The sequence below is a fragment of the Salvelinus sp. IW2-2015 genome, linkage group LG13 (assembly GCF_002910315.2).
Source record: "Salvelinus sp. IW2-2015 linkage group LG13, ASM291031v2, whole genome shotgun sequence".
NCBI classification, from domain to species: Eukaryota; Metazoa; Chordata; class Actinopteri; order Salmoniformes; family Salmonidae; genus Salvelinus; species Salvelinus sp. IW2-2015.
Window position 1 is genome coordinate 23,481,063 of NC_036853.1, and position 22,884 is coordinate 23,503,946.

The window sequence follows — 22,884 nt, forward strand, 5'->3', positions numbered from 1 at the left end:
CCCCATGTACCTACATTACATGTAATAATCATATTAGGATCATCTGATTACAATCGTTGTACTCTCTGTATCTGTATGTACAAATCACTTGGTAAAATGCGTAGGGGGTAATTTCCCCACAAGACATCCATCCATATAAAAATACATCTTATAAGCAAAATAAATAACTTGATCTTCAGACTGCTTCATCCAGCCACGCAAGGCTTCTGTACTTCATCTTATGCTGCGGTCATGTGCTCCGTGGAAAAATCTGGAAAAAAACATTCCAACTGGGGGTTGGAGCTCATGGTACTGAATTATAGCACAGGTTTCCCACTTATAATTCCGATTTGGAAGCTCACATTAACAGTATTTGGATGTCGGAAACCTGTGTTAGAGATTATTTCCAAGAGCGCATGAACACAGCATTATTGCACTGAAACGGGGGGAGGAGTGGAATAGGTCTTTGGCTTGTCTTTTTCCCCCCCATCACTCGCACCCTTTCCTTCTCTCTCCCGCCATCCTGCTGTCCCTCACACTCCATTCTTCACCAGTTCGTGGGCTCCACTCTCGTCAATGACCAGGGTGGGGCGGAACTCTTGCCCCCTCACCAGCCCCTCCAGCCCCTGCAACAACAGGAAGTGACATCAGGATATGATATCATCAATGCTAGTAAAGCTGAATTTAATAACTATAATGGGAAACACTTGTTTTTATATTTCTTTCTATTTGAACAGGGCCCTACTGTTAAGTCCCTCCCCCTTACCTCCCCGCCATAGGACACCAGTGGGGAGATCTCACATTTGATTGGCAGGTCTGTTCCATCCTTCAGGCTGTGGGGAAAAGAGAAGGAGGCATAAGAAGGGAGGAGAGGCTTAGTTGGTTCTCTCTTGTGCAAGGAGAAAAAGAGAAAAAGCAGCTGGATGTGTGATCCTCTGCTCCAGGTGTTCTTAGATGAAACGTTTGGAGCAAAGCATTAAAGCGTCAACAGCAGCAGTTAGACTCATAGACCTGTTTCCGGGACTAYAATTAAGCCTATTCCTGGACTAAAAAGCACTTTCAACTGAGATTCCATTTAGTCCAGGAGTAGGCTTAATCTAGGTCCAGGAAGACTAAGTCAGCACTGAAATGTCAGTGGAAGTGAATGAAGTCTCTATTGATTGGGAGAGCGCATACATCACACAAAAACAGCCACTACACCTTATTACAATCTAAATGACACCACTAAGTTCGCATTATGAATGTTATAAATATTAAAACTGGAATCATCCTTGAACAATAAAGAGGATTTAAATGCATTTCGTGTTGCTGTCACAATCACAGGTAACTGACCAACATCAGATCTGAAATAGTCACTCATCGTCTACCCATCTCCCCGTCACCATCAGACAGACATTAAGTGACATCATCAGTAACATCGATCGCAAAGCGTGCCCAGTGCCCATTACCCAGCATGCTCCACATTCCGTGGGTTAGTAGCTACTGTCCCAGTTAGCACTAGGCCCTGCTCCAATATCTTATGCTTCCTTCCTTCAGGTAATCACTGATCTAGCAAGGTTTGATATTTATTAGGTGAAAGCAACAGGGTGGTAAACTGGCTTACAATTATCTAATCATGTGCAGGCCAGTGATTGATTAAAGAAAGAGGGGAAGGAAGGATGCATATGTAGACTATTGGAACAGGGACCAAGTCAGTGGGCAAGCCAGGTACTTCTGCCCCCACCTGCACAGGGCAGGTGACCCTGTGACATTGCCCAGTGACCTGGGCACTAGCACAGGTAAACCCCAGGCTGCATTTCAAAACTCGAGTCCTTTTCTCTCCTCGTCTCCTTCACTACACCCACACTGATAGGAATAAACTGACCAGGTGAAAGCAAAGGACAGGTGACAAGGAGAGGAAGCAACTGTAGAGAATCGAGACGGCCTGGGTGTTTGTGTGTGTCACAGTTGGTTACAGTGAACTGTGCGAATGTGTGAGAAAGCCAAAGCCCCGTCACCATGCAGTAACTCAGTCAGTAGCACAGAGAATAGTTACTTCTGGTTGACATCAGCTGTGCCACTTCCTGCAGATCCGTCTCTGGAAACATTAAAACATTACACAGGACACACAGGGTTAAGGGGAACTGTGAGGGAGTGCTGTGAGAACGTGTGACTGTGAAAAAGCTGTGACAGGGAGACTATATGGTGATGAACGTGTCAAATAGAGCGTATACTCACTGTGTACGTGTCTCTCTCTCACCTGGGTATTGCGGGCACGCGTGTTCCGTTCTCGTCTATGAAGTGTCCTCCAGCGTTGAGGACCCAGCGGTGATGAAGGGACATGAGGGCGTGTTTCGTCGTGGTGGGTGTGTCTTTACCGTCCTGGCTGTCTGCGTTCTTCAGGGGAGAGAACTCGTCTTCACGAAGAACCTCGTACACCACAAAGGTCCTGAGACACACACACAATGGGGAAAATACATCTTTAGTGATACCGTTTAACCCACAACAAAACACATTTATCATCGTCCCATTCCAGTTTTAAACAGCCTGAAAGTGAAGGGTTGTCGAATAGTGCCACATAGAATAGCGTCCTCGTTGCAATGAGAAGAATCCTTTGACTCCATGTAAAGTTGGAAAAGCAGCAGCATGACTCAGAGATGATGTCATGATGATTAAACCGCTGGCGGGAGGGAGAGACACAGGGAGAGAGGAGGCTGGAGCAGCTCGTAAAACCTGCCTCCTCAAGCCTCAGCAGCAGGAGGAAGAGGATGAGGAGGGCCGGGCCGTGCTTCCTGGCTCTGGGACAGTGGCTATGGAGCTGGGGTTCCGGCTAGGGGTCTGGGGTGTTGGAACCTGCCATGGGGCAGGATGCTGAGGTTGGGGCTCCAGAGATCTGGGTGTCAGGACCTGGGTCTTACAAACAGAAGCCTGGCTGTGGGGAGGGAGAACCCTGATTCCTGCATTCTGCTGCCCTTTCTCCTCTCCCTCACCTCCAGGGTCGGGCAGTTGAAATGAAGGCAGTCAATTCAGGAAGTGATTTGTATTTCAAATTCAGAAATGTAGAAACTTTTGAAATAAATAGGTTCTACTTTTTAGTTGATTGAGAAGTCAATGAAAATAAATGCCAATTTTTCAACTACTGAATTGTAATTTTAGTTTACTTCCTTGAAAAGGGGAAACAGCCTGCCAGCTCCACACATGCTAAAGCCGGTTGGAAAATCACAGCACTCACTTGGAAAACTGGAAGATGTCAAAGACAAATTTTTCCATTTTAATCCCGTTGGGTTTGTCAGGTTTGATTAGCCTTCCCTGCATGTCCACGTACGGGATTTTCTTCTGGGCCACGTGATGCTGCAGCTGAGGCTCGAATGTCCTGAGTGAAAGGGGGAGAGAGAGGTGGAAAGGGAGAGAGAGAGGTGGAAAGGGAGAGAGAGAGGTGGAAAGGGAGAGAGAAAGGGGGTGAGAGAGTTAAAGACAGAGACAGACAAGGGAGATCAGGAAATCTGAAACATGCTCTTGGTTATAACTGTTAAACAATGAAGAGAAAGAAAAACACTGGCAAAGACATCATGTATTTAAAATTCCAAAGTCCAGACATAGAAAACTAAACTGCAGCTTTTTCCTCCTTTCATTTCCTTCACCTTAGATTCTGGGTACTCATTAAAATTCACTGCGATGTTTCCAGCCATTTATCAGCTGACACACACTGCTCATTAGAAACCAGCTAGGGCCAAGGCCACTACTTCTCTCTCAGGTTATGAGGGTCTCACTAGGCAGGTAATGACCTCAAATACCTGCTTAATGGGGGTTAACAATTCACCATGTAATTACTCACTTACTGTATGGAGGTATGTGGGGCTGTGTGTGTGGCTGTGTGCATTTTTAACTGTTTAGCTATGTTAAATGTGTGTGTGTATGTGTGAGAGAGACTCACTGGACGATGTCCCTGAGGAAGGGTAGTGTGAAGAAGTGATTGGCTACGTTTCCAGCGTTGAACATGAGCCGCCCGTCAGTGCTACGCTCCTCAGCCGTAGCCAAGGAGATCTCGCTGTATTCTACCACCTGGTAACAGCCGTCCACCTTACAGACCACGCCCACCGCCTCCGTTGGATTGGTCTTCTCCACCACCTGGAAGTGATGTCACAGGAAAGGATTTTACCTCACCTGGGACTGCCACCTGATTCTGCCCTCTTCTCCAAAGTGTGCACTAGTTCATTCCCACTAAAAGCATTTGGATTTTCGTTTACAGAAGATTGCAGATAGAAAGGAAGACATGGATGGGATTGTTAGAGGATTTGACTGTACATTTTAATGACTGGAGTCTGGTCCAAATCAGAGATCCAGCCCTCTGCTCATCTGGTTGGCAGTCCAAATGAAAGAGCTGGGCTTGATGAGGGGTTTAGTGGTGGGGGAGAGTCTGGACCTTGGTAGGGCTGGGGGGGGGGAGACTAGGCTCAGCAGGCTGACGAAGGGTTTAGCTCTGGGGGAGAGGCTTGGTGGAAGAAGCCACAACTGCAGTCTCTGTCATTTAACGACAGGAGGGTGGGTCCCTGCATTCCTCTGATCCTAGCAGAGCCTCCACACCACAGCTCAGACTGACACGCAGCAGGAATGGGTTTACTTTAGCTCTCAACTTGGCGTTAAATGTTTAACTTAATTACACCTGTACTTCATTGTAGAGTTGTACTTCAGGAGGCATATTTCAAGTGTAAAAAGCCTTTTCTCCATTCTGCAGAGTTTTGTGGTGATGGTTTGACAAGTTGCACAGACCTGGTAAATGTGCAGGCCAGGCTGCAGTCAGGTTAATGTACCAAGCACGACTGTTGGTGGACTAGTAGTCATTGGTTGGACTTCACAGAAAATTATAAATGCTTTGGAGGCTAATTTCAGGAGTCTTGAGTTATTTCCACGTTTTGAATTGGAGGTTTCAAAAACTCCCCTTACCGGTGCATCTCTAGTCTCTGAGATAAATCAAAAAAGAGGACTTTAGAGAAGACTGACAGCCTCACACTGAGTACACCAAACATGGAAGAAAAAAAACCTTCCTAGTATTAAGTTGCAACCCCCCCCCCCCCCCCCTTTGCCCTCAGAACAGCCTCAATTGGGGACTCTTCAAGGTGTCGAAAGCATTCCACAGGGATGCTTGCCCATGTGGACTCCAATGCTTCCCACAGTTGTGTCAAGTTGGCTGGATGTCCTTTGGGTAATAAACCATTCTTGATGCACACAGGAAACTGTTGGGTGTGAAAAACCCAGTAGCGTTGCAGGTTCTTAACACAAACCAGTGCGCCTGGCACCTACTACCATACCCCATTCAAAGGCACTTACATTTGTCTTGCCCATTCACCCCCTGAAAAGGCACAAATACAACCAAAAAAGGCTTAAAAACCTTAAAGGAGAGGAGCCCGGTTAATCTTCACTGATTAAAGTGGATTTAACAGGTAACATCAGTAAGGGATCACTGCTTTCCCCATGTCAATCTTTGTCATGGAAAGAGCTGGCGTTAATGTTTTCTATACTCAGTGATATTTTTAATAGTTCAATAAGTACCTTGCGTCGTAAAAAAATMTTGCTTCCTATTTAACCACTGCTCCCTGTACAGTTTTCTTCCCTCTCAAAAATAGTACAGTGTCCAAACTCAACGTGTAGAAAAAACAGATTCATACATCAGGCTTGTGATACTATAGGCTGAGTGGTCTAGGCCGTCGGTGTTGGAGGGCTGTGTGGTTCCCTCATTGTTCATAACGAGGCAGTAAAACAAGGCCAGTATCACTTCATATAGTTGCAGCAGTTATTTTTTATTCTTTAGTGTTTGTTTTAGTCAACGTGTCTTCTGTCATCAAACCCATCAATGTACAGTGAGATTACTTGAAGGAGCAATGAATGAGACTCCCTGGATGTGTTAAGAGGAATAGCCTGTCATTTAAAGCCAGTTCCTGACATTGTCGAGCTTAAAAAAACACCTCTGCTCTAGGTACCCTTTACGGTATAATAAATAACATTTTATAAACAAAATATCTCATATTAATAATAATATTTTGAGCACAACACATACATTCCTATTTTTACCACATTCTTGCCGTAATAAGCCTTCTAGATCTCCCGTGCGCATACTGGCAATTTAGGAGTGGGAGTACAGTGAGGGGAAAAAAGTATTTGATCCCCTGCTGATTTTGTACGTTTGCCCACTGACAAAGAAATGACCAGTCATAATTTTAATGGTAGGTTTATTTCAACAGTGAAACAGAATAACAACKAAAAAATCCTGAAAAACACATGTCAAATTGTATATATTGATTTGCATTTTAATGAGGGAAATAAGTATTTGACCCCTCTGCAAAACATGATTTAGTACTTAGTGGCAAAACCCTTGTTGGCAATCAGAGGTTTCTTGTAGTTGGCCACCAGGTTTGCACACATCTCAGGAGGGATTTTGTCACACTCCTCTTTGCAGATCTTCTCCAAGTCATTAAGGTTGAGAGGCTGACGTTTGGCAACTCGAACATTCAGCTCCCTCCACAGATTTTCTATGGGATTAAGGTCTGGAGACTGGCTAGGCCACTCCAGGACCTAATGTGCTTCTTCTTGAGCCACTCCTTTGTTGCCTTGGCCGTGTGTTTTGGGTCATTGTCATCCTGGAATACCCATCCACAACCCATTTTCAATGCCCTGGCTGAGGGAAGGAGGTTCTCACCCAAGATTTGACGGTACATGGCCCCGTCCACTGTCCCTTTGATGCTGTGAAGTTGTCCTGTCTCCTTAGCAGAAAAACACCCCCAAAGCATAATGTTTCCACCTCCAATATCTTATTTACTTAAGTATTCAAAAGAAGAAATTGAGCTCAGGTGCATCCGGTTTCCATAGAGCTGATTCTGGAACTTGGAGTCCACCTGTGGTAAATACAATTGATTGAACATGATTTGGATAGGCACACACTATATAAGGTCCCACAGTTGACAGTGCATGTCAGAGCCAAAATCAAGCCATGAGGACGAAGGAATTGTRCGTAGAGCTCCGAGACAGGATTGTGTCGAGACACAGATCTGCGGAAGGGTACCACAATTTCTGCAGCATTGAAGGTCCCAAAGAACACACTGGCCTCCATCATTCTTAAATGGAAGACGCTGGGAACCACCAAGACTCTTCCTAGAGCTTGCCGCCCGGCCAAACCGAGCAATCTGGAGAGAAGGGCCTTGGTCAGGGAGGTGACCAAGAATCCAAATGGTCACTATGACTGAGCCCCAGAGTTCCTCTGTGGAGATCAGAGAACCTTCCAGATGGACAACCATGCTCTGCAGCACTCCCCCAATCAGGCCTTTAGGTTAGAGTCGCCAGACGGAAGCCACTCCTCAGTAATGACAGCCCACTTGGAGATTGCCAAAAGGCACCTAAAGGACTCAGACCATGAGAAACAAGATTCTTGTTAAAACCAAGATTGAACTCTTTGGCCTGAATGCCAAGCATCACGTCTGAAGGAAACCAGGCACAGCTCATCACCTTGCCAATACCATCCCTAAGGTGAAGCATGTTTTTCAGAAGCAGAGGCGAGTCAGGATCGAGGGAAAGATGAACGGAGAAAAGTACAGAGAGAGCCTTGATTAAAAACCTACGCCATAGCGCTCAGGAGGCGCTCAGGAGGCCTACAAACCTGACTCAGTTACACCAGCTCTGTCAAGAGGAATGGGCCAAAACTCACCCAACTTATTGTGGGAAGCTTGTAGAAGGCTACCCAAAACATTTGGCCCAAGTTAAACAATTTAAAGGCAATGCTACCAAATACTAATTGAGTGTATGTAAACTTCTGACCCACTGGGAATGTGATGAAGGAAATAAAAGCTGAAATCCATCATTCTCTCTACTATTATTCTGACATTTCACACTCTTAAAATAAAGTGGTGATCCTACCTGACCTAAGACAGGGAATTTTTACTAGGATTAAATGTCAGGAATTGTGAAAAACTGAGTTTAAATGTTTTTGGCTAAGGTGCATCTAAACTTCCGACTTGAACTGTAAATGTGATAGCAAATTTATTAAAAATAAAATTTCTAAAAACCTGTGTGCTTTGTCATTATGGGGTTATTGTGTGTAGATTGAGGGAAAAAACGATTTAATCCATTTTAGAATAAGGCTGAAACATAAATTTGGAAAAAGTAAAGGGGTCTGAATACTTTCGGAATACACTGTAGATGAGAAAATGAATAGATGAACTATACCACCACTTATTTTCCCAGACAGAGAATGAACTAAATATACAGATGGAGACTCAGTGAAACAAATTCACATTGATTAAGACAAATCACAGGCTTTTGGTTAAGAGTAGACCTAGGCTACTAATAATAAAATAATCCAATTGTTAAAGGTTAACTCTCAAACCCAATTTCAGCCTTTGCCTAACCCCTTACTTTTTAAAACATGCATTTAGGTGAGAAGTTGTGGGTGGCGGGGAATTGCTCATAAATATTCCTTTTGGGGGTGGGTAAATCTAGTTGTACCTGATTCCAACACTTTCCAATACTTACCCGAAGTTCACTGGCATGCTCTGATAAAATGTGCATCGTGAGCAAATATAGCTCTGGACAGTTTGCTCACAGTAGTTATGCGCTGTGTTAATGAGAGCTATTGCTACTTACAGTGTACATTTTATTACCCATGGGGCAAAAACATATTTGAAATTACTCACATTTATTGCAGTATTGTGTTTGGAAGAAAAGTGCAATCATCCCCTAAAAAAAATTATATTAGGGGCTCAATTCAATCCAACCCGCATTGCTGTATTTACACAGTAACTATTTTTCCCAATGGTCAAATTAACTCACAGATTAGTGAGTTGGGTACTGTATAAAAGGTTGACCCTCAGGTAAAAAAAGAAAAAAAGAAAAGTTGAATTTGGTCATATGCGGAAATGTGCCTTACTGCCTTCTGAATTTTGTGTTACATATATAAACCCTGGATTGCTGACGCTATGTACTAGCCATTGAGGCTTTGAAGCAACTGTTACCACTCCCTAGTAGAAGCAGTCCTCCATAGGAATGAATGGAATTCTACAGTATTTAAATGAACTGTTAAGGCCAAAATTACATGTATTTAAATATTTGTTGTAGTGGGGCCAGTAACATTAGTACTCTATTTTTTTTAAAGTCTATATTTTTACATTTGTCTTTAAAAAAATGTTTTTGCTCACATCATTTAAAAGTATGCATTTAAAGTGTCTGTAATAGAATACATGTCAAGAAACAAAATGTAGATATGAATAAATGTATTTCTATAGCTTTAAAATATTTTTGACAATTAAGGAGTACCACCAAGATGGCAGGACAGTGGCTTCAATACAGCACCCCATGTCAGTAATCCATGGTTTATAAGCGAGGATACTGCCACTCAAGCAAGATTGCTACAGTAGTCTAATCAAGGAGGCATCATATGCATGCTGTGCAGGTGTTTGTACACATGCATATACACACACATGTAAATAGTGCCATACATGCACTCAAACATGTTCAGTTGGCCTTGCTTTTATGATTTGTTGTCCTTGATGTCATCATTTTGTTTTGCATTGTTGTTTTCCTTTGTCTCTCTTTTTTCTCTTTCATTTTGTTGGTTGGTGTGGTCAGGACTTGCACTCCTGGATGGAGATCAAAGGTGCCGGCTAACCGAAGGTTTCAAGACCCCCCTCTCTTGGGCGAGTTGGCCAGTATTATGACGGTCATAAATACCTTGCAGGAACTGTCTCTCGTGCACTGCAGTATGATGGTCTCACCAGATACTGACTGGTTTTCTGATCCACCCCCTACCTTTTTTTAAGGCATCTGTGGCCAACCGATACATATCTGTATTACTAGTCATGTGAAATCCTAATTTATTTCAATTGACTGATTTCCTTACACTGTATGAACTGTAACTCAGTAAAGTCTTTGAAATTGTTGCATTTAGATTTTTGTTCGGTGTAGAAGGGAATGCATTTCATATCAAACACCTCCCTTGAGATGACAGAGGCATGATTTCAATGGTAGAGTTGAACTAATAGGGGCAAAAATAAATGTACTTGTTAGACTTGTTTCACTATAACTAAGCCCAAAACATCTAGTTTACAATACAAAGTTTTCATGAATGTTACGCTACATAACCAGGCTTGAAAAAAAATGTCTGATCAGCACTAATAAATGAGCCTAATTGTAGCCTGGCTAACCAATATCTGAACAGAGATTTAGTGAAAAGAAAATCTGACTGATTCCCAACACTTGTCTCAAAGCAGATCTAAACGTTGCTGAAATAGTTGGTATTGCTTTGTATTATAACTTGAATTTGGGAGTTTCAGTAAGCAACAATTTGATGCCTTCAATTGCTTTAGCCCTTCTTTATTCCAATATTGTCGTTATTCAGTGATATTTCTTCCCACGGTAATTATTTATGGTTCCATCCATTTGTGGTTAAGAAAACAGTGCATGTCCTGGGCTATGGGAAGAGATGGTTGAAGTGACATGCCTCGCAAAGTTTAGAACAGGCAGGAGGATAGTAGTAATGGGATAGTAGGGCATGTATACTTCTTGCGTTTAGCAGAGCAGAGCAGCTGTGAAGGAAGTGAGTTTGTTTATATTGCACCTCGCGCCCCTACCGCCAACCAATCATGTCAATGCGGAGCTATACAGAGTACTCCACATGATTACAAAATTTGTGAAACGCACAGCGATTTTGTATGTTGCTCGATTTGGCCTCTGCAAGCCTCTGGAGGCTACACAATTGAGTCACACTCCATATGGAGCCTCCAAATCACATTTCCAGAGCAAGCATGAACTGGCTTTAAGCCGTAGACAGAACTTTAACGTAATCATGACTAGATCGGTTGGCGGGAGTAAAAGTTGAGGCTTTGGCGCCGGCCATGCATTTCAAATATAAAGAACAGTTGGCGGGATGTAAAAGTTGGCCGAAAAACATCTTGGTTTGAACCATGTATGTGTGAGGAAACGCCTGCTCCTTCACTCCTTCTGGGTGATAGTCTACACCCCCACCTTGTGGTGAATTAGAAGTGCAGTTCTTTAAAGAGGAGAAGTTGTGGCAAGGCAGTTGTCAATGTCTCAAAGACAGTACAGTATAAAGATGGGCTAAAACTGCTTTTCAAATAGAAATCCCTGCTCACACTTGTAGGCGATGTCGTTGCGCTTCTGGGTTTAGAAACTCGAGCTATGGCCCTTCACGTGTCCGGTGAAGGAGGCACACCCAGCTAAAATTGAACAGTAATAGAATATGCGCTGCTCTGCCATATTGTCAACAAGGCAGCATGAGGCATTGTTCAGAAAACATACATCATACATTTTCAAACTAGTTTTCAGTGGGAAGGCAGGCAACGCGTTTTTAATCAAAAGCAAACACATTGCATGTGAAAACAGAATCCTACTCATTACTCCACATGCTTAATTAACCTACATAACTTTTGTTTTTAGCATCATGTCAGGGAGGCAGCCAGGTGTTCGGTATGAAATACATTGCCTTCTACACTGAACAAAAATATAAATGCAACAATTTCAAAGACTTTACTGAGTTACAGTTCATACAGTATAAGGAAATCAGTCAATTGAAATAAATGTATTAGGATTTCACATGACTGGGAACACATATGTATCTGTTGCATTTCAAAACGAATGCAATCACTTTTCACCAGGTGCAAACTGCCACCCGGGCCAGTTTAATTGAATCCCCTCAGTCACACCCTCTTATCCAAACACACCTTTACTGAACACAGTTTCAATACTAACTTCCTGGTCTGGTATTGTACAACAGGACCTGAACATGGTCTGAGTCTAAATTCATTTCAATATCTTCCTTCTCATCACAGTGTGACCAACCATACTGCTTTCAGCTCAAAGCCTTTGTGAACATTGGCTTAGAGGGAGAGAGGTCCAGGAGAGGAAACCACTAAGCTACTGAGATAGGATCTGACTAGAGAAGGAAGGAAGTCATTTAAGAGTATTGGAACATATTGGGTGACCTCATGAGTCACATTTGGCCCTGTTGTGAGAGACAGAAGAGGGCAAAGAGACAGCAATAGAGAGAGACTTCCAGTGAGAAAGAGACAGAGCGCTACTAACCTTAGCCCCACAGTCTCCTCCTTTCTGGACACAGAAGCCGACAAAGGCAGGGTCTGCTACTTTAACCAGGATGTTGTCCACACAGTACACATGGATGAACCCGATCCTCCTCTGCTCCATGTCCTCCACAATCCCCTGGGTACCCAGAGCTCTGTACAGACCCCCATTACCATCTGAAATACAGACACACACATCCGTACTGACCCATTAACATCTAAAATACACAGATGTACACACACACTCTCACACAGATTAAGTTGTGTACCTGGGGCCATTGCCAGCTTGGCTTTGCTCTCCAGGATGATCTTGCCGTTGTAGTCCATGGCAGGCAACATGCCCTGCTGGAAGAAGATCACGTTGTCTTTGCCCAGCCCAAAGTAGCTGTGGCGCGAAAAGAACTCTTTAGTCGACTCCATGGTCCGGCCGCTTGTCATGATGTACCTAGGTAGAAATTCAGTTATGATTTATTTTGTGATTCATTCATTCACTGGTCATTATGTGCAGGGGGAATGTGATGATACATTTGGTTTGATTCAAGGATAATACAAAGAGAGAGCTTGGTTCTTAAAAGGTTATATCTGCAAAAAGATGATTCTGAGATAATTGGCTTTAAAGACACAAACCCTCATTGGTTTGAATGGCAARTTTTAAAAATCTAGTATTCTTCTGAACTTAACATGAATTGGGGGTAATTAGAGTACTATATACTGTAGGTAGATAACAATTTACAGAACAAGGCTATGTCAATAACTCAATTTTGACAAAACTGCAGATCGAACCGTATAGTCCCATGTTCTCGAACTCTCAAGACAATGATTTTCTATTTTTTTAAATCAATGTTTGACTTTTCTCTGTGAATCACTGCATAATTACTTACACGTTTAATAAGATCGGAAACCTTGCCTCTCATTTGACAAAGATTCCAGAAAGGTTATTCATAATGCACATTATCTGGCAAACAATTGAATCCAGATGAATTTTAAAAGCTGAATGCTCAGATCTAACTAAGGTTAAAAATACATTGTGGCAACAACCCATCACAAGACACAAAAACGGAAGTACTTCCTTATGACTAGATGGCATCTGGCATCTCATGGTGAGCGCTTAGTCCTGATCCCTGATCTTAATTACAGAGCCCAGCCCCAAAGACGGGACGCCAGCTAGACACGTCTCCTTCCCGTCAACCGACTCCTGAATAGTCTTAATGATTCCCTTCATCTACTCCATAGGGATTTACAGTGCCTATAGAAAGTCTACACCCCCTAGAACTTTGACAGTTTGTTGCATTACAAATTGGGATTGAAATAGATTTCATTGAGCTACACAAAATAATCCATAATCTCAAAGTGAAAAAGAAAATTCTACAAATTTTTACAAATTAATTCAAATGAAATAAGATATGCAAAGACTAAGTATTCACCCCTTTGTTTAGTCAAGGGGGGAAAAAAGCAGCTTCACAAATCATAAATGATATGGACTCATCTGTGTGAAATAATAGGGGTTGACATTTTTTAATGACTACCCCTTCCTCTGTCCCCATACAGTAAATCTGTAAGGTCCCTCAGTCAAGTATTGCATTTCAATCACAGATTCAACTACAAAGACCAGGGAGCTTTTCGAAAGCCTCATAAAAGAAGGGCAGGGATTGGTAAATGGGTAACAATAACAAATCAGACATTGAAAATATATTTAAGCATGATCAAGTTGCTTCAGTCTGCTTTACACCAGACACTTGGAGAGGAAATCACCTTTCAGTAGGACAACCTAAAACAAAAATCCAAATCTACACTGGAGTTGCTTACCAAGAATACAGTCAATGCTCCTGAGTGGCCAACTTACAGCTGACTTAAAGGATTTAATATTTTTCTATAGGCATTGTATAATACTGCTCCTTTCTGGGATCAAACCGCTTCCTTGAATGATGCAGGGGAGTGTCAGCAATATCTAGGTGTAGTTAATAATCAGACAGATGAAACTGAAGAACAGAGGGGGAACACAAAAACATATCTTTGATACAACCCTGTTATTGTATGGTTTGTTTGTGATTTCACAAACTGGGCGAAAACAAAAACAGTTCCCTCAAGAATGGATTGAGAAACAGTGATCGGTGGTCAGCTTGATGTAATGTTGCATGTGGTGCTGAGCGATTAACTGAAATGTAGGTTATTTTTCATTTTTTAATCATGAAGAGAATCTATTGACTCTTAAAACCAGATGAAACCACAGTGGAGTTGTTTGGAAGGAACACATGACAATATGTCTGGAAAAAAAAAAAAAGGCCCAGCACACCAACATCAACTTCATCCCAATTGTAAGACATGGTGGAGGGAGCATCATGGATTGGGGCTGCTTTACTGGCTCAGGGCCTGGACATCGAAAGGAAAAATTAATTCCCATGTTTATCAAGACATTTTAAGGCTGTCCGCCAATTGAAGCTCAACAGAAGTTGGGCGACGCAACAGGACAACGACCCAAAACACAGAAGTAAATCAACAACAGAATGGCTTCAACAGAAGAAAATACACCTTCTGGAGTGATCCAGTCAGAGTCCTGACCTCAACCCGATTGAGATGCTGTGGCATGACCTTGAGAGCGGTTCACACCAGACATCCCAAGAATATTGCAGAACTGAAACAGTTTTGTAAAGAGGAATGGTTTTAAATTCCTCCTGACCGCTGTGCAGGCCTGATCTGCAACTACAGAAAACGAATGGTTGAGGTTATTGCTGCCAAAAGGAGAGGCAACCAGTTATTAAATCCAAGGGTTCACTTTCTACCCTGCACTGTGAATGTTTACACGGTGTGTTCAATAAAGACATGAAAAAGTATAATTGTTAGTGTGTTATTAGTTTAAGCAGACTGTTTGTCTATTGTTGTGACTTAGATGAAGATCAAATTGTATGACCAACTTATGCAGAAATTAAGGTCATTCAAAGGGTTCACATACTTTCTTGCCACTGTATATATATATATATGTATATATATATATATATATACACACACTACTGGTCAAAAGTTTTAGAACACCTACTCATTCAAGTTTATTTTTTTAAACTATTTTCTACATTGTAGAATATGAAATAACACATATGGAATCATGTAGTAACCAAAAAAAAGTGTTAAACAAATCAAAATATATTTTATATTTGAGATTCTTCAAAATAGCCACCCTTTCCCTTTGACAGCTTTGCACACTCTTGGCATTCTCTCAACCAGCTTCATAAGGTAGATACCTTGAATGCATTTCAATTAACAGGTGTGCCTTAAGTTAATTTGTGGAATTTCTTTCCTTCTTTATGCCTTTGAGCCAATACTTTGTTGTGAGAAGGTAGGGGGGGTATACAGAAGCCCTATTTGGTAAAAGACAAAGTTCATATTATTGCAAGAACAGCTCAAATAAGCAAAGAAACGACAGTCCATCATTACGTTAAGACATGAAGGTCAGTTAATACTGAATTTRAATCACTTTGAAAGTGTCTTCAAGTGCAGTCGCAAAAACCATCAAGCGCTATAATGAAACTGGCTCTCATGAGGACCACCACATGAAAGGAAGACCCAGAGTTACCTCTGCTGCAGAGGACAAGTTCATTAGAGTTATCAGCCTCAGAAATTGCAGCCCAAATAAATGCTTCAGAGTTCAAGTAACAGACACATCTTAACATCAACTGTTCAGAGGAGACTGCATGATTCAGGCCTTCATGGTCGAATTGCTGCAAAGAAACCACTACTAAATGACTCCAATAAGAATGAGACTTGCTTGGGCCTAGAAACACGAGCAATGGACATTAGACCGGTAGAAATGTGTCCTTTGGTCTGGAGTCCAAATTGGAGATATTTGGTTCCAACAGTGTCTTTGTGAGACACTGTGGGTGAACAGATGATCTACGCATGTGTATTTCTCACCGTAAAAAATGGAGAGGAGATGTTATGGTGTGGGGGTGCTTTGCTGGTGACACTGATATATTTGAAATTCAAGGCACTCTTAACCAGCATGGCTACCACAGCATTCTACAGCGATATGCCATCCCATCTAGTTTGGGCTTAGTGGGACTATCATTTGTCTTGCAACAGGACAATGACACAACACACCTCCAGGCTGTGTAAGGGCTATTTTACCAAGAAGGAGAGTGATGGAGTGCTGCATCAGATGACCTGGCCTCCACAATCCCTCAACCAAATMGAGATGGTTTGGGATGAGTTGGACCACAGAGTGAAGGAAAAGCAGTCAACAAGTGCTCAGAATGTGGGAACTCCTTCAAGACTGTTGGAAAAACATTCCAGGTGAAGCTGGTTGAGAGAATGCCAAGAGTGTGCAAAGCTGTCATCAAGGCAAAGGGTGGCTATATGAAGGCAAAGGGTGGCTATATGAAGAATCTCAAATATAAGACATTTTGATTTAACACTTTTTTGGTTATTACAGGATTCCATGTGTTATTTTGTAGTTGAGGTCTTCACTACTATTTTACAACGTAGAAAATAGTAAAAATAAATAAAAACCCTTGAATGAGTAGGTGTTCTAAAACTTTTGACCGGTAATAAGTGAGTGAGTACACACACGTTCAAAAGAGTACGATCTTTGTCCCCATGTGCAGTTGCAAACCGTAGTCTGGCCTTCTTAAGGCGGTTTTAGAGCAGTGGCTTCTTCCTTGCTGAGCGGCCTTTCAGGTTATGTCGATATAGGACTCGTTTTACTGTGGATATAGATACTTTTGTACCTGTTTCCTCCAGCATCTTCACAAGTTCCTTTGCTGTTGTTCTGGAATTGATTTGCACTTTTCACACACAAGTACGTTCATCACTAGGAGACAATGCGTCTCCTCCCTGAGCGGTATGACAGCTGCGTTGTCCCATGGTGTTTATACTTGCGTACTATTGTTTGAACAGATGAACGGGGTACCTTCAGGCATTTGGAAATTTCTCCCAAGGATGAACCAGACTTGTGGAGGCTTACAATTTTTTTCTGATGTCTTGGCTGATTTCTTTTGATTTTCCCATGATGTCAATCAAAGAGGCACTGAGTTTGAAGGTAGGCCTTGAAATACATCCACAGGTACACCTCCAATTGACTCAAATGGTGTCAACTAGCCTATCAGAAGCTTCTAAAGCCATGACATAATTTTCTGGAATTTTCCAAGCTGTTTAAAGGCACAGTCAACTTAGTGTATGTGATACAGTGAATTATAAGTGAAATAATCTGTCTGTTAACAATTGTTGGAAAAATTACTTGTGTCATGCACAAAGTAGTCCTAACCAACTTGCCAAAACTAGTTTGTTAACAAGAAATTTGTGGAGTGGTTGAAAAACGAGTTTTAAATGACTCCAACCTAAGTGTATGTAAACTTCTGACTTCAACTGTGTGTGTGATATATAATATATATATATATACACACACACACAGAGCTTTCTTATGTCTCCTAGTTATACGACAGACAATTCAAAATCTTATTCCTTATGATCATTTTTTTTACTGTCTTCTTTTTGCCATGTATGAATGTGTTATTCAATGCGTTTGTGGGCTATAGTAGTAAAGGCCAAATTCAATATTTAATTTGATACTTAAAGGGGTCCTAAAATTCAAAATGAAAATCGCTAAATGATCCATGGTATGACCATCTTAAAATAATTCCATATGTTTMCTTTTTAATTGTTTAATCTGTGTGAGAGCATTCAACCCACAAAATGCCTAATGCATTTAATGTCCATTTATTTTTATAGAAACCGAAATCATAACCCGTGATAAATGTTTTATAATCGAACCAACCTCAAAAAGCACTAGTCACTCAGCACTAGCTGCATGTTATGTGCTGTGTAACCCATATGGTGTATTATTATGCTGCCAGTCCCAGTCTCACCAGGGGATGAAGCACTTGGCTCCATGTCTCTGTTCTGCCAGCTGTTGAAGCCTCAGTATCCTCTCAGCCTGGATCTGGAACAGGGTCTTGTGGGAAGGCAGGCCCACATCGTACATGCCTTTTGGGTAGGACACCCCAAGCCGGGTCCCTTGGCCCCCCGCTAGCAGAAGAACAGCCACCCTGCTCTGGGAGATGCACCTCAGACCTAGGAAAGGAATTGAGAGAATAACAGTTAATGTATGAGACCATAATTTAACAAAAAGTAAATATGGTACAAACAGAGCTTATTCAAGCAATATAACTGAAACCAAAACATACTTGTGATGGTTGACAAAACTCAAGAATACTATCGACTTTTTATGGCTATAACGACTGAAGCAAGGTGACCTGATATAATCATTGCAGGTTGAAACAGCAGGATAACCCAATAACCATAGTTCAATTGCATTCAACTTCACAATCTAAACATACACTACATGACCAAGAGTCATGGGGCGGCAGGTAGCCTAGTGGTTAGAGCGTTGGGCCAGTAACCGAAAGGTTGCTAGATCGAATCCCCGAGCTGACAAGGAAAAAATCTCTCGTTCTGCCCCTGAACAAGGCAGTTAACCCTAGGCCGTCATTGTAAATAAGAATGTTCTTAACCGACTTGCCTAGTTAAATAAAGGTTACATAAAATAAAAATGTGGACACCTGCTCGTCAAACATCGCATTCCAAAATCATGGGTATTAATATGGAGTTGCTGCTTCCCACTTCTGGGAAGGCTTTTCAACACTGCTGCAGGGACTTGCTTCCATTCAGCCACAAGAGCATTAGTGAGGTCAGGCACTGATGTTGGGCGATTCGGCCTGGCTCGCAGCTCATCGCGATGGAGTTGAGGTCAGGGCTCTGTGCAGGCCAGTCCAGTTCTTCCACACCGATCAAGACAAACCATTTCTGTATAGACCTCGCTTTGTGCACGGGGGTATTGTCAAGCTGAGACAGGAAAGGGCCTTCCCCAAACTGTTGCCACAAAGTTGGAAGAGCAGAATATTCTAGAATGTCATTCCCTAKGGGGCCTAGCCCGAACCATGAAAAACAGCCCCAGACCATTACTCTGCCTCCACCAAATTTTACAGTTGGKACTATGCATTGTGGCAGGTAGCGTTCTCCTGGCAACAGCCAAACCGAGATTTGTCCGTCAGAAACGCGTTTCCTCTGCTCCAGAGTCCAATGGCGGCGAGCTTTACACCTCTCCAGCCGACGCTTGGCATTGCGCATGGTGATCTTAGGCTTGTGTGAGGCTGCTTGGCCATGGAAACCCATTTCATGAAGCTTCTGACAAAGATTTAAATGTGCCGACGTTGCTTTTAGGGGCAGTTTGGAACTCGGTAGTCAGTGTTGCAACAGAGGACAGACAATTTTACACGCTACAGCACTCAGCGGTCCCGGTCTGTGAGCTTTTGTGGCCTAGCACTTCGCGGCTAAGCCGTTGTTACTCCTAGACGTATCCACTTCACAATAACAGCACTTTCAGTTGACCGGGCAGCTCTAGCAGGGCTGACTTGTTGGAAAGGTGGCATCCTTAACAGTGCCACGTTGAAATTCACTGAGCTCTTCAGTAAGGCCATTCTACTGCCAATGCTTGTTTATGGAAATTGCATGGCTGTGTGCTCAATTTTATAAACTTGTCAGCAACGGGTGTGGCTGAAATCCCAGAATCCACTAATTTGATGGGGTGTCCACATACCTTTGTATATATGGTGTACTACGTCAACAACACCCTTACTATACAGCTCTACTTTACCTTACCTAAACTGTTGCTATAAGAGTTGGTGATTAACCCACAAGTGCACTCACGTTTCTGAGCCTTTGAGAGTGGATTGGGAGGTACCATTGTAGGCTTTGGCTTTTCTGACACACATACACACCCTGGGGTGTATGTATCCTTAGCTTGCTGCTGTAGATGTTGGCTGCCTTGACACACCACCATGATTAAGAACTGACGCAGCGCTGGATGACCTCATGAATGAGGGCGCAGTACTCCATTTACGTCAGGCCCAAACCAGAACCAGATGCTCCCTTGCTTCTCCCCTCCATCCCTCAGGCTGGACCTCCTCAGCTGCAGCTAAGGCCTGCTAAACATTGAGCTGGACCCCCACTTCAACATCATGGTTTACCCCCTAACCTTTAAGGTTGCCAAGTCATGTACGGGTTACCAGGTCTTGTTTAACCCCCTCAGAGTTGCCATTACCTGATCACAGCAAATGATCCCTTCTGCTGTCTGTCACTGTGCTGTTTGAAGGGGGTTACCAGGGACATGTTGTAAAGGTTAGTTTCAGTAGCCCTGCTTAGTTGGAGGAAATTGTACTCCATAGGCCTTTACTCATTTGGGCAAAAGTCTGTCCTCCACCCTCACTCCTCCGTGACCCGGAAACCAATAAGTGGTCAACGAGATATCACTTCATTAGAAGGCTAACTGAAGAGTGTCCTCCCCTCTTCAATATCCATGTTTCATCAAGGATAGTCATGTGTATCCTACCAGACACCTTCGCAGAAGAGTTTTGAAATCTGCCACATGCCCTTTGAATCCTCTTTTGTTTTGTTGGAGGAGAAAAGCATGTAAACGTTTAAAAATATTATTTATTGTTTTACCTATAAAAATGTCTTGCACAATTAACTTAATTTGTTATTAAAAAATTACATTTATTTTGGGATGCACCCCTGTAAACATAATTTGCCTGATTGATGCGCGAGTGGAGAAGGAGTCTCATTTCATACAAGAGCATTTTCGTCCACAGTCTCTCCTCGACTACCCATTACCTTTTTCAAAAGGAGGCGAGAGAAGATGAAGGAGCGAGGACACAGGAGTTGAGCAAATCCAGCTGAGAGGCCATAATGTTTTACCTTAGTTTATGCCCTCGCGTAACTGAGACAACCGACACACACAAACACACACAAACACACGCGCTGCACACACTTCACGACTAGTCTAGAATGTAACACTAGGCAGAAGACATCCTTACTATATAACATTATACTGCATACCTGATTTCCCTACCTGCCTGTTTCACTTCCTGGTAGCATGTAAAATAATCTAAGATGTTGAAAACCAGTGGAATTCAATCCCTTGAATTAAATTAGCCACAATTTGAAAGAGATCAATAGAAACAGCTTAAGATTGTGGCAGAGATGCACTATTTTGACTGAAATGCATGCATCATTGTGACCGACTTTACCAAAACCGTCAATTCCAAGCTAAACCAACCACAACTAAAATACTTTTCAAGTATTTGACATATGGATTTGACTCTGGTCTGGTCCCAAGCAATCCACCATTTGGGAACCCCTGTACCAGATGACTCACCCTCCTCCTCCCAGTCCTTGAGGCAGTCTCTGTCCCTGGTCACGCTACCCAACACCTCCCTGGGCACTGGCTCCATGCGGGCGTCCATTTTCTTCTGCTTGCTGTTGCCCGACACCTCCATGGCACTGCAGAAGAACCTGTTGATCTCCTGGAAGTCCATAGCTTCCAGGTCAGAGGTCATCTCAGCCTGCTGCTCAGGGGTCAGCTCATCCCAGAACTGCAGGAGGTGAGACTGGCCAGCTTCTGCCAACCTCTGGGTCAGTATGCTTCTGGTGCTCTCCATGACGATGATCACACTGCTTGGTTAAGCTACTGTAGAAGAATCTCCTCTCGGGAAACGACCTACCACACCCAGAAAAGAAGCAAACAGGAACGTGTTGTAAGTGTCAAGGATATTTAACTAGCCCACACAGTCATGAGGATCACATTACTGGGCTCAAATCTCCTCTGAAATCTACCACACCCAATACAATAGAAAATGATTGTGAGTGTCATAGTCACATCAGATAGGTATTAGGAAGCACTGGCGCAGCATCATTGGAATACACTTGCCCTTAATTAGAAACAGATGCTGGGTCCTCTCTGGTTCAACCCTGGCTTAATGACTAAAAAGAGAAGAGGTTTCACGATCTGGATTTTTGTCATAAATATGGTGAACAGCAACACGTACATCCATGATCTTTGTGGGACCATAATTACATGGGTGTGCCTGCCATGTTTCTTCAAGCAAAGCTTGGTGACTTCAGTAGACATCTATGACGACATTCCAGTAGGGGACTTGTTGTACTAGACAGACTACACGCCCATTTTACCATATCCCCTTTGATTTACATCAGCAGATGAGCGGAGCTGTCAACTTGGCACCCCAATAGTGGCGTAACTTTTCTTTAGCTTGAAGCCAAGTCTACTGCAATAAGCAGGGCAAAACCAGATCCTCGGGACACCAATATTAAGTTATATCATTGACACTAAACTTCACAGAACATTTCCACGGCTTTCAGACAATCCACGACATGGGAAGTGTTCTAACATACAATGGATAAAGGAGTCCCCCATTGATGCATCAAAACTATTTACAAGCAGGCTATTACTACGTTAGCTAGCAAACGTAATACTACACATTTTACACCATGTCGATCCATAAAGCTGCGGTTATGTTAACTAACCAAATCAGATATTAACTACCTACACATAGACTATTATCATCATCATTCAATTTGTGGTCCTACACAACAGCACGCTACCAATGGGGGGCGCGACAATAATTGAAACCTCACAGCTATTTTACAACCCTGGTTGAAAAACAAAATGCACTAACTAGACTATTGGATGAAAATGTAACGAAGTGAGTAGCAGATTAAGTTAATAAAAGCTTACCTTCAACGCAATGTCTATGAATCAATTCGGTCGGACAGCGTCTATCCGGTGATTCTTGTATTGACCACCGTACCCCCGCCCCCTCGAGTACACCTAGCTACATCCGTCACTTTGACGTGGCACTATCGAATGGGAACGCCCTGCAGTTTAGAGACACATTTTTGCCGTATTACATATTTTTGTGCATTTTACATTTACCCTTACAGTATTGAATAAATAATTTGTAAGATCAAGTTAATCATTAAGTCGCGTTAACCATCTCAGACA

The 22,884-nt window shown here is 42.6% G+C and overlaps 1 protein-coding gene across 2 annotated transcripts; it reads right to left on the bottom strand.

Moving 5' to 3' along the window:
- On the bottom strand, positions 1–22,719 carry LOC111972340 (UDP-N-acetylhexosamine pyrophosphorylase). 2 transcript variants are annotated; one of them, XM_023999361.2, is made up of 11 exons: positions 22,618–22,719; positions 21,241–21,582; positions 17,894–18,098; positions 12,308–12,483; positions 12,043–12,215; positions 3,893–4,086; positions 3,191–3,331; positions 2,219–2,407; positions 2,015–2,056; positions 746–812; positions 1–605 (listed from the first exon to the last, which is right to left on the bottom strand). In XM_023999361.2, the coding sequence occupies exons 2-11, from the start codon at positions 21,521–21,523 to the stop codon at positions 513–515; spliced, it is 1,563 nt and encodes a 520-aa protein (XP_023855129.1). In that variant the 5' UTR covers positions 21,524–21,582; positions 22,618–22,719; the 3' UTR covers positions 1–512. The 2 variants fall into 2 exon arrangements, with proteins under 2 accessions (XP_023855129.1, XP_023855131.1); XM_023999363.2 differs by lacking the exon at positions 2,015–2,056.
- Positions 22,720–22,884: the final 165 nt, after the last annotated feature.